Source organism: Taudactylus pleione, unplaced genomic scaffold, assembly GCF_031769625.1.
Source record: "Taudactylus pleione unplaced genomic scaffold, aTauple2 ptg000071l, whole genome shotgun sequence".
In the NCBI taxonomy this organism is placed as follows: Eukaryota; Metazoa; Chordata; class Amphibia; order Anura; family Myobatrachidae; genus Taudactylus; species Taudactylus pleione.
Window position 1 is genome coordinate 698118 of NW_028284473.1, and position 13356 is coordinate 711473.

Sequence of the window (13356 nt, forward strand, 5' to 3'; positions counted from 1 at the left end):
TTTGCAAATGCATGTAACGAATACCTCTGAATCTCTATTATCATGTAGGATTTAAGTCTTTTTTGTTGATATTGCTGCAGTGAGCTGAAGGGAATCTTTTTTTCTGTGGTTCCTTTGGTAATGCCTGCATTTGCCCAACCCCCCCCCCTACCCGCCTACAAAACAGGGTGAGCTGTCACTCACCATCGACAGCCGCCCTGTCTTGTAGTGAGCCCTGCAGCGACTGAAGCTCAGTCGCTCGTTGGGGCTTGCGCATGCGCACGCCAGACGGTGTGCATGCACGGACCATAAACATCAAGCCGCTTGCGAGTGCTGTGTGCTTGCGAGCGGCTCTGAATGAGGCCCCGTATACTAAATACGACAGATGCATCTTTCATATATTTAATCAGCAGACCAATTCCATAGGGGGCAGTTCAGGTATCTGTGTCGTCGACCCCTCCAACACATGCGTATTTAAATGTAAAAAGAACATGAAAAACCTCACATTACTGAGAGAGACTGAGGTGTTATTGTTGCTACTGTTACTGGGAATTCTGCACCAAAGCCAAGTTATCACTGATTCAGCGCTTTGCATTATCACATTACTGGAGCAGGGGCAGAACCACCGCTGGTGCAGGTAATGGAGTACATCAAGGGGCATCTTTGCCCAAATACATTAATGTCAAAATAACCAACACTGCAACACACCAATTACATCTTTACAGACCAGGCTCAGGTTCATGACCATACATACATACATACATACATACATACATACATACTGAATTCAAAATGTGCAAGGCTCACACGCTATGGATTATCACTGCTGAAGGCTAGAGAACAGGGAGTTCATACGTGGCTTAATCACCTTTGACGTTGATCTTGAAGTTGATCTTCTGCCCGGCCGCCTCACAGATGTACTCTCCACCATCTTTCTTCTCCACCTGTTCCACCACCAGACGGCGGGATTTGCCCTCAGACTCCACCCTCAGTTTCTTGCTGGAGGTGACCAGCTTCCCATCCTTGTACCATTTCACCTCCGTCTTCTCCTGGGACACCTCACAGCTCAAGGTGGCGGTCTCGGTCAGGACGGCCTGGACCTCTTTCTGCACCTTCTCCAAGTTGGTAAATGCAGGTTTGGGCTCTGATAGAAAAAAAAATTGAAGTAACAATTTAAATGTTTCTCTAGGTAGAGAATCCGCTGAAAACGTGCTGACATTTTACGCCATGATGCCTCCGCACTACTATAGGTCACGTACCTTACAAGAGCTCACAATGGAAAAATAACAATAGAATGATCAGAGGAGGTGGTGAGAAGTATCTTCAGGGGTGATTATCTAACACCTACATGTACAAAACTGCAGCTACCAATTAGCCTTTTGCTCGTGATATCTAATTTGCACTAGAAAGATAAAAAGCTGATTTTTTTGTCATTAATTGTAAATGTTGCACCTAAATAAAGGGGCAGTACATGAGCTCTGCAGTCTGCACAACACTCAACTCCTGTCCTCAAGTGCTCACTTTTTCTAGACCCAGTTCAACTACGTTAGTAAATAAGCCCTACTGCCTGAGCACCATTTATCTCTTCCAGACCACACTTTCCCCAGATAAAATTCACTCTCTACAGATGGTTTCTCTTCAAGTTATTTTATTCACCTTTGACGTTGATCTTGAAGTTGATCTTCTGCCCGGCTGCCTCGCAGCTGTACTCTCCGCCATCTTTCTTCTCCACCTGCTCCACCACCAGACGGCGGGATTTGCCCTCAGACTCCATCCTAAGCTTCTTGCTGGTGGTAACCAGCTTCCCGTCCTTGTACCATTTCACCTCTGTCTTGCTGTCGGAGACCTCGCAGCACAAGATGGCGCTCTCGGTCATGGAGGCTGCTACCTCTTTTTGAACTTTGTCCTGATTGATGAACGCAGTCTCAGGTTCTGGAAAATGAAATCATAGAGGGGGAAACCCAGGATTTATACAATGGAGGAATCCAACTTTCACCAATATATACACATATATAACTTTCACCAATATATACATATATATATATATATATATATATATCTATATATATATATATATATATATATATACACACACACTACTGGTCAAAAGTCATAGGGGTAAATTTACTAAGCTTTGGCTTTGGGTCTATTTTAAAACCTATGGACATTGACGGGTATCGATGTTGGATTGCAGTCTAAAAAACCAAAACAGCATTTACTATGCATCGATTTTGATTGTCAATTAAAATCCGACATCATTATCCATCAAATTTTTTCCCCCTATTCTGCAGCAGATCTGACGGCAAAGCCCCCATCTCCCTGAGTGGAAGCCATGCAGTACCCACACTCTGACCAATCAGCACGTCCCCATTCATTCCTGTGGTGATTGGGAGTGACATGTCATTCATGACGGGGCTCTGTGAAGAGCAGTAATGACTTATTTTGTTTTGTTTGGCAAGTGCCAGGATGCCACATGGGCTGAAAAGGAGGTGACCAGTTCATCTTGTAAGTAATAAATGGGTAAATGAGGGAGGTGTGTGCGAGCAGAGGTGTTTATTTAATAAAAGGCTTGTCCCTTGTTTAAGATTTTTTTTTTTTCTTTTAGAGAGGGTGCGGTTCGGTCTTGAATAATGAACACACTTGAACTCAGGGGTTCCGAGTTGAATCAAGTCCATGTTCGGAATCACTTTGGGGTTTCCGAGTTGAACAGAGGGCCTGATTCAGAGCCGGACACTCTGACCAGAGCGTTCGCTCCGAATCAGGGCCCTCCTACCTTAAAATGGAGTGGCCTCCTGGCCGCTCGTATAGCTGTGGGTGACCACCCACAGCTATAGCGAGTGGCCATGATGATGGTCGCGATGGTCAAGATCATCGCGACCATCAGGCTTGCGACGAGACCCTGCGGTAGGGTCTCGCTGCCGCAAGCCCTGGAGTGATTTTGGCTCTGTCAGAGCCAAAATCACTCCCACTGACATCACTAGTGATGTCAGTGAGGCCGGACTCAGATGGTAGGCGTTCCCATGGGAACGCCTCCGTCTGGCAGCCACGCCCCTGGCACGCCCACCAAAGGGGGCGTGCTGTCACTCACCATCGACAGCACGCCCCCTTTGGTGCGAGACCCATAACGACAGCTTGGCTGTCGCTATGCGGGTCACGCGCATGCGCATGACGGAGCTCCCTCCGTTGTGCGCATGCGCATTAGGGCACCATCAACCCGCTTGCGAGCGTAGGACGCTCGCGAGCGGGTCTGAATTAGGCCCAGAGTCCCAGCTCGGTTCTGCTGAAGGTTCTCAACTCAGATTTAAAATCCGAGCTCGGGTTTTGGATTGCAGATAGGTCCAAATGATTTACCTGTTTTATAGATTTTTATTTTTTTTTATAGATTTTTTAACATTTTTAAAGGAATCCAAAACCAAATCCGAATACTTGAGGGTGTTTTTGCCAAAAACAAAACACGATGATGAATTAGACTTATACCAAAGCACGGGGGTCTGCGCACATCTCACATTTTTTTACAGGTGCCAGCGGGTCTTAATGTCCAGGCACGCTGGCACTTTTGGTTTGACAAGTGCCATCATACTGGGATAGGTTTGCTGGGACCTGTAGGCCTCCTGTAAAAAACAATATTATATAACTATTACATTACTATTACCTCCACACCTCAAACCCAGGGAAGAGCTGTTCGTCCTTGGGGAGGAGGGACCCCTAGGAGTTTCAGCCTTGGGCTGACCAGTTTGGGGCTGATGGCTGTTATGGCAGGGAGACCCCATGCTGAGACCCCATTTTTTTTCTTCTAACTTTAACCATTTATTAATATGTTTTGCTAACGAAGCCTTCAAATATCATAGTGATCTGTGCAGGCTTCACCAAAACTCAGGTCTATGGTTTGGGCGGGTTTGCTGTCATTTTATGGTTTTTAGTAGTTTTGCTGGAATGGTACAAAGGTAAGTGATAATCTGCTAGAGGGTACAAAAAAAAAGTTTACGTTAGTAAAAACTGAAAAATAATGTGGATTTCAACGTTATAAAAAAGGCATTTTTCAGTGAACAAGTAATGTTATCTGTTCTGCAGTAATGATAGAGAGGCTGCATGGGCCGTAATGCAGGCCCAATGGGCTTTGGAGAACTGGAAGAAGGTCCTATAGACTCAGTGGCGTCCCTCCCTGTGGTGACACCCGGTGCGGGGACGGTTGTAGAGTGTGTGGCAAACAAGGGTGTGGCCTTGTTTGCAGGGGCGTGGTATCATAGGCAGGGGGTGTGGCCTCACGGGCCAAATACCCGTTTAGTCACTCCGGGGTTCCCGGAGGTGCGGGTTGCCCCTGGGGACCACTCTGTGTGCAGTGCCGGCTCCCTCACACTGTCAGGAGCAGAGTGCTGCTCGTAATGCTACAGTGCAGCACCCAGCTCCTGTCACTGAGGGGGATTGGGCACTTTGATATCACTCCTCGGCGGGTGAAACCCGGTTGCGGCCCGCACCTCTCCTTGTGACGCCACTGTATAGACTGATGTATCAAAATTTTAAAACTTAATCAAGCAGGGTTTTGTACATCACGAGTAGGTGAAAGGCTGGTTCCTCGGTGTGTGGGGTTTATTTACTAAGCAGTGAATTGTAAAAGCTGCCAATTCTTGGAATATATAAGCCCACAATTTAAAAGGGCAATGATTTTCATAGTAAAGCACCCCATTCTCCTTTTTACGTTTTGGGTTAACCATGGTGCCTATTAGTACATAAACCCCTGTGACACCGGCTGTCAGACATAGAGGAGGAAGTGTGATGGTCTGGGGCTCTTTTGCTGGATCCCAAGCTGGCGACTGGCACAGAGTGACTGGTACCCTGAGCCAATATGGCTGTCACAGCATTTTGCAGTGCCATGCAATGCCCTCTGGTCTATGCCGAGTTGGTTCATCCTACAGCAAGATAATGACTCAAAGTATACCACCAGCCTATGTCAGCGCTACTTTTGAGTTAAAGAACCAGACGGCAGTCTCAAATCCTGGAACGGCCACAGAGTCTCCAGATTTACAGTACTCCCCATCCAGCTGGTTTGGGATGAACTGGACAGAAGGGTGAAAGCAAAGCAACCTACTGGTGCAATAAGTCTACAGGAACTTCTGCAACAGTGTTGAGAAGGGAAAGGGATTGAAATACCGGCGGCTGTTTAGCCGCCTGTTCAAATCCCAACAGCTAATGCCCGACGGATGAAGATCCCGACTGGGGCAAGTAAATACCCTAACCCTCCCCTGTCCCTCCCCCTAACCCTAACCATCCCTTAGTAGTGCCTAACCATAACCTCCCCCCTAGTGCCTAGCCCTAACCTCCCCATGGGGGTGCCTAACCCTAACCCCCTCTTACTGCTCCCTAAACGTAACCCTCCCGGGGGGTGCCTAACCCTAATCTCTCTCAGGGGGTACCTAACCCTCCCCCTAGGGATGCCTAGACCTAATCTCCCTTAAACCTAACCCTAACCCCTCTAGAGTCCCTAATCCTAACCGTCCCCCCCATGGGTAATGCTAAGGGTGCCCTGGACTTACCTTCGTTTGGGCTGGCGTCCTCCAAGTTCCGGCGTTGGGATTAACATAGGCGTCAACGCCTATGTTAAATCCCTTGCCGGAATTCCGCTGTCGGGATTGAGACAGTCTCATAACTACATCCCGTTGAGAAGAACTTCTTAAACAATATGTGATTTACATTGTAGAAATGCCACAGGTGTCCTCAACAATTATATTGCACCTACAAAAGGCGCCTACATTAATGAGTCAAAAATCTAGATTAAATAATGTTAAACAAAAAGATTCTATGATTTAAGAGGAAAACAAAAATTATATATATCCAATTGTTGTGTATTTGCTCCATGCATTAAGTTCAGAGTACAGTACATTGAGAATTTAAACAACCTAATACTACATCACGCTAATTACATCTTTACCCATCTGACCCAGGTTCCTGAGCTATATACACATTCCTCTTATCCTTATTATCTCCATCCTAATACTACAATACACTAATTACATATTTACCAATGTGACCCAGGTTCCTGAGCTATATACACATTCCTCTTATCCTTATTATCTCCATCCTAATACTACAATACACTAATTACATATTTACCAATGTGACCCAGGTTCCTGAGCTATATACACATTCCTATTATCCTTATTATCTCCATCCTAATACTACAATACACTAATTACATCTTTACCAATGTGGCCTAGATTCCTGAGCTATATTATCTCCATCCTAATACTACAATACACTAATTACATATTTACCAATGTGACCCAGGTTCCTGAGCTATATACACATTCCTATTATCCTTATTATCTCCATCATAATACTACAATACACTAGTGACATGTTTACCAATGTGACCCAGGTTCCTGAGCTTTATACACATTCCTCTTATCCTTATTATCTCCATCCTAATACTACAATACACTGACATCTTTACCAATGTGACCAAGGTTCCTGAGCTATATACACATTCCTCTTATCCTTCTTATCTCCATCCTAATACTACAATACACTAATTACATATTTACCAATGTGACCAAGGTTCCTGAGCTATATACACATTCCTATTATCCTTATTATCTCCATCCTAATACTACAATACACTAATTACATCTTTACCAATGTGGCCCAGATTCCTGAGCTATATACACATTCCTATTACCCTTATTATCGCCATCCTAATACTACAATACACTAATTACATATTTACCAATGTGACCCAGGTTCCTGAGCTTTATACACATTCCTCTTATCCTTATTATCTCCATCCTAATACTACAATACACTAATTACATATTTACCAATGTGACCCAGGTTCCTGAGCTATATACACATTCCTCTTATCCTTATTATCTCCATCCCAATACTACAATACACTAATTACATCTTTACCAATGTGACCCAGGTTCCTGAGCTATATACACATTCCTCTTACCCTTATTATCTCCATCCTAATACTACAATACACTAATTACATCTTTACCAATGTGACCCAGGTTCCTGAGCTATATACACATTCCTCTTATCCTTATTATCTCCATCCTAATACTACAATACACTAATTACATATTTACCAATGTGACCCAGGTTCCTGAGCTATATACACATTCCTATTATCCTTATTATCTCCATCCTAATACTACAATACACTAATTACATCTTTACCAATGTGGCCTAGATTCCTGAGCTATATTATCTCCATCCTAATACTACAATACACTAATTACATATTTACCAATGTGACCCAGGTTCCTGAGCTATATACACATTCCTATTATCCTTATTATCTCCATCATAATACTACAATACACTAGTGACATGTTTACCAATGTGACCCAGGTTCCTGAGCTTTATACACATTCCTCTTATCCTTATTATCTCCATCCTAATACTACAATACACTGACATCTTTACCAATGTGACCAAGGTTCCTGAGCTATATACACATTCCTCTTATCCTTATTATCTCCATCCTAATACTACAATACACTAATTACATATTTACCAATGTGACCAAGGTTCCTGAGCTATATACACATTCCTATTATCCTTATTATCTCCATCCTAATACTACAATACACTAATTACATCTTTACCAATGTGGCCCAGATTCCTGAGCTATATACACATTCCTATTACCCTTATTATCGCCATCCTAATACTACAATACACTAATTACATATTTACCAATGTGACCCAGGTTCCTGAGCTTTATACACATTCCTCTTATCCTTATTATCTCCATCCTAATACTACAATACACTAATTACATATTTACCAATGTGACCCAGGTTCCTGAGCTATATACACATTCCTCTTATCCTTATTATCTCCATCCCAATACTACAATACACTAATTACATCTTTACCAATGTGACCCAGGTTCCTGAGCTATATACACATTCCTCTTACCCTTATTATCTCCATCCTAATACTACAATACACTAATTACATCTTTACCAATGTGACCCAGGTTCCTGAGCTATATACACATTCCTCTTATCCTTATTATCTCCATCCTAATACTACAATGCATTAATGACATATTTACCAATGTGACCCAGGTTCCTGAGCTATATACACATTCCTCTTATCCTTATTATCTCCATCCTAATACTACAATATACTAATTACATCTTTACCAATGTGACCCAGGTTCCTGAGCTATATACACATTCCTCTTATCCTTATTATCTCCATCCTAATACTACAATACACTAATTACATCTTTACCAATGTGACCCAGGTTCCTGAGCTATATACACATTCCTCTTATCCTTATTATCTCCATCCTAATACTACAATACACTAATTACATCTTTACCAATGTGACCCAGGTTCCTGAGCTATATACACATTCCTCTTATCCTTATTATCTCCATCCTAATACTACAATGCATTAATGACATATTTACCAATGTGACCCAGGTTCCTGAGCTATATACACATTCCTCTTATCCTTATTATCTCCATCCTAATACTACAATATACTAATTACATCTTTACCAATGTGACCCAGGTTCCTGAGCTATATACACATTCCTCTTATCCTTATTATCTCCATCATAATACTACAATACACTAATTACATCTTTACCAATGTGACCCAGGTTCCTGAGCTATATACACATTCCTCTTATCCTTATTATCTCTATCATAATACTACAATACACTAATTACATGTTTACCAATGTGACCCAGGTTCCTGAGCTTTATACACATTCCTCTTATCCTTATTATCTCCATCCTAATACTACAATACACTAATTACATATTTACCAATGTGACCCAGGTTCCTGAGCTATATACACAGTCCTCTTATCCTTATTATCTCCATCCTAATACTACAATACACTAATTACATCTTTATCCATCTGACCCAGGTTCCTGAGCTATATACACATTCCTCTTACCCTTATTATCTCCATCCTACTACTACAATATACTAATTACATATTTACCAATGTGACCCAGGTTCCTGAGCTATATACACATTCCTCTTATCCTTATTATCTCCATCCTAATACTACAATACACTAATTACATCTTTATCCATCTGACCCAGGTTCCTGAGCTATATACACATTCCTCTTATCCTTATTATCTCCATCCTAATACTACAATACACTAATTACATATTTACCAATGTGACCCAGGTTCCTGAGCTATATACACATTCCTCTTATCCTTATTATCTCCATCCTAATACTACAATACACTAATTACATATTTACCAATGTGACCGAGATTCCTGAGCTATATACACATTCCTCTTATCCTTATTATCTCCATCCTAATACTACAATACATTAATTACATCTTTATCCATCTGACCCAGGTTCCTGAGCTATATACACATTCCTCTTATCCTTATTATCTCCATCCTAATACTACAATACACTAATTACATCTGTACCAATGTGACCCAGGTGCCTGAGCTATATACACATTCCTATTATCCTTATTATCTCCATCCTAATACTACAATACACTAATTACATCATTACCAATGTGGCCCAGATTCCTGAGCTATATACACATTCCTATTATCCTTATTATCTCCATCATAATACTACAATACACTAGTGACATGTTTACCAATGTGACCCAGGTTCCTGAGCTATATACACATTCCTCTTATCCTTATTATCTATATCCTAATACTACAATACACTAATTACATATTTACCAATGTGACCCAGGTTCCTGAGCTATATACACAATCCTCTTACCCTTATTATCTCCATCCTAATACTACAATACACTAATTACATCTTTATCCATCTGACCCATGTTCCTGAGCTATATACACATTCCTCTTACCCTTATTATCTCCATCCTAATACTACAATACACTAATTACATCTTTACCAATGTGACCCAGGTTCCTGAGCTATATACACATTCCTCTTATCCTTATTATCTCCATCCTAATACTACAATACACTAGTGACATGTTTACCAATGTGACCCAGGTTCCTGAGCTTTATACACATTCCTCTTATCCTTATTATCTCCATCCTAATACTACAATACACTACTTACATATTTACCAATGTGACCAGGTTCCTGAGCTATATACACATTCCTCTTATCCTTATTATCTCCATCCTAATACTACAATACACTATTTACATCTTTATCCATCTGACCAAGGTTCCTGAGCTATATACACATTCCTCTTATCCTTATTATCTCCATCCTAATACTACAATACACTAATTACATATTTACCAATGTGACCCAGGTTCCTGAGCTATATACACATTCCTCTTATCCTTATTATCTCCATCCTAATACTACAATGCATTAATGACATATTTACCAATGTGACCCAGGTTCCTGAGCTATATACACATTCCTCTTATCCTTATTATCTCCATCCTAATACTACAATATACTAATTACATCTTTACCAATGTGACCCAGGTTCCTGAGCTATATACACATTCCTCTTATCCTTATTATCTCCATCCTAATACTACAATACACTAATTACATCTTTACCAATGTGACCCAGGTTCCTGAGCTATATACACATTCCTCTTATCCTTATTATCTCCATCCTAATACTACAATACACTAATTACATCTTTACCAATGTGACCCAGGTTCCTGAGCTATATACACATTCCTCTTATCCTTATTATCTCCATCCTAATACTACAATGCATTAATGACATATTTACCAATGTGACCCAGGTTCCTGAGCTATATACACATTCCTCTTATCCTTATTATCTCCATCCTAATACTACAATATACTAATTACATCTTTACCAATGTGACCCAGGTTCCTGAGCTATATAAACATTCCTCTTATCCTTATTATCTCCATCATAATACTACAATACACTAATTACATCTTTACCAATGTGACCCAGGTTCCTGAGCTATATACACATTCCTCTTATCCTTATTATCTCTATCATAATACTACAATACACTAATTACATGTTTACCAATGTGACCCAGGTTCCTGAGCTTTATACACATTCCTCTTATCCTTATTATCTCCATCCTAATACTACAATACACTAATTACATATTTACCAATGTGACCCAGGTTCCTGAGCTATATACACAGTCCTCTTATCCTTATTATCTCCATCCTAATACTACAATACACTAATTACATCTTTATCCATCTGACCCAGGTTCCTGAGCTATATACACATTCCTCTTACCCTTATTATCTCCATCCTACTACTACAATATACTAATTACATATTTACCAATGTGACCCAGGTTCCTGAGCTATATACACATTCCTCTTATCCTTATTATCTCCATCCTAATACTACAATACACTAATTACATCTTTATCCATCTGACCCAGGTTCCTGAGCTATATACACATTCCTCTTATCCTTATTATCTCCATCCTAATACTACAATACACTAATTACATATTTACCAATGTGACCCAGGTTCCTGAGCTATATACACATTCCTCTTATCCTTATTATCTCCATCCTAATACTACAATACACTAATTACATATTTACCAATGTGACCGAGATTCCTGAGCTATATACACATTCCTCTTATCCTTATTATCTCCATCCTAATACTACAATACATTAATTACATCTTTATCCATCTGACCCAGGTTCCTGAGCTATATACACATTCCTCTTATCCTTATTATCTCCATCCTAATACTACAATACACTAATTACATCTGTACCAATGTGACCCAGGTGCCTGAGCTATATACACATTCCTATTATCCTTATTATCTCCATCCTAATACTACAATACACTAATTACATCATTACCAATGTGGCCCAGATTCCTGAGCTATATACACATTCCTATTATCCTTATTATCTCCATCATAATACTACAATACACTAGTGACATGTTTACCAATGTGACCCAGGTTCCTGAGCTATATACACATTCCTCTTATCCTTATTATCTATATCCTAATACTACAATACACTAATTACATATTTACCAATGTGACCCAGGTTCCTGAGCTATATACACAATCCTCTTACCCTTATTATCTCCATCCTAATACTACAATACACTAATTACATCTTTATCCATCTGACCCATGTTCCTGAGCTATATACACATTCCTCTTACCCTTATTATCTCCATCCTAATACTACAATACACTAATTACATCTTTACCAATGTGACCCAGGTTCCTGAGCTATATACACATTCCTCTTATCCTTATTATCTCCATCCTAATACTACAATACACTAGTGACATGTTTACCAATGTGACCCAGGTTCCTGAGCTTTATACACATTCCTCTTATCCTTATTATCTCCATCCTAATACTACAATACACTACTTACATATTTACCAATGTGACCAGGTTCCTGAGCTATATACACATTCCTCTTATCCTTATTATCTCCATCCTAATACTACAATACACTATTTACATCTTTATCCATCTGACCAAGGTTCCTGAGCTATATACACATTCCTCTTATCCTTATTATCTCCATCCTAATACTACAATACACTAATTACATATTTACCAATGTGACCCAGGTTCCTGAGCTATATACACATTCCTCTTATCCTTATTATCTCCATCCTAATACTACAATACACTAATTACATCTTTACCAATGTGACACAGGTTCCTGAGCTATATACACATTCCTCTTATCCTTATTATCTCCATCCTAATACTACAATACACTAATTACATCTTTATCAATGTGACCCAGGTTCATGAGGTATATACACATTCCTATTACCCTTATTATCTCCATCCTAATACTACAATACACTAATTACATATTTACCAATGTGACCCAGGTTCCTGAGCTATATACACATTCCTCTTATCCTTATTATCTCCATCCTAATACTACAATGCATTAATGACATCTTTACCAATGTGACCCAGGTTCCTGAGCTATATACACATTCCTCTTATCCTTATTATCTCCATCCTAATACTACAATACACTAATTATATCTTTATCCATCTGACCCAGGTTCATGAGGTATATACACATTCCTCTTATCCTTATTATCTCCATCCTAATACTACAATACACTAATTACATATTTACCAATGTGACCCAGGTTCCTGAGCTATATACACATTCCTCTTTTCCTTATTATCTCCATCCTAATACTACAAAACACTAATTACATCTTTACCAATGTGACCCAGGTTCCTGAGCTATATACACATTCCTCTTTTCCTTATTATCTCCATCCTAATACTACAATACACTAATTACATCTTTATCCATCTGACCCAGGTTCCTGAGCTATATACACATTCCTATTATCCTTATTATCTCCATCCTAATACTACAATACACTAATTACATATTTACCAATGTGACCCAGGTTCCTGAGCTATATACACATTCCTC

General features: G+C 40.0%; 1 protein-coding gene across 27 annotated transcripts in view; it reads right to left on the minus strand.

The window, feature by feature from the left end:
- The window catches only part of OBSCN (obscurin, cytoskeletal calmodulin and titin-interacting RhoGEF), a 646947-nt gene that overhangs the window by 535357 nt on the left and 98234 nt on the right, over positions 1-13356 (minus strand). For all 27 annotated transcript variants that reach the window (XM_088467488.1, XM_088467486.1, XM_088467498.1 and 24 more), the window contains exons 9-10: positions 1636-1911; positions 848-1123 (exon numbers count right to left, since the gene is read on the minus strand). In XM_088467488.1, coding sequence (XP_088323614.1) covers positions 848-1123; positions 1636-1911 — 552 coding nt within the window. The remainder of the gene's footprint in view (positions 1-847; positions 1124-1635; positions 1912-13356) is intronic.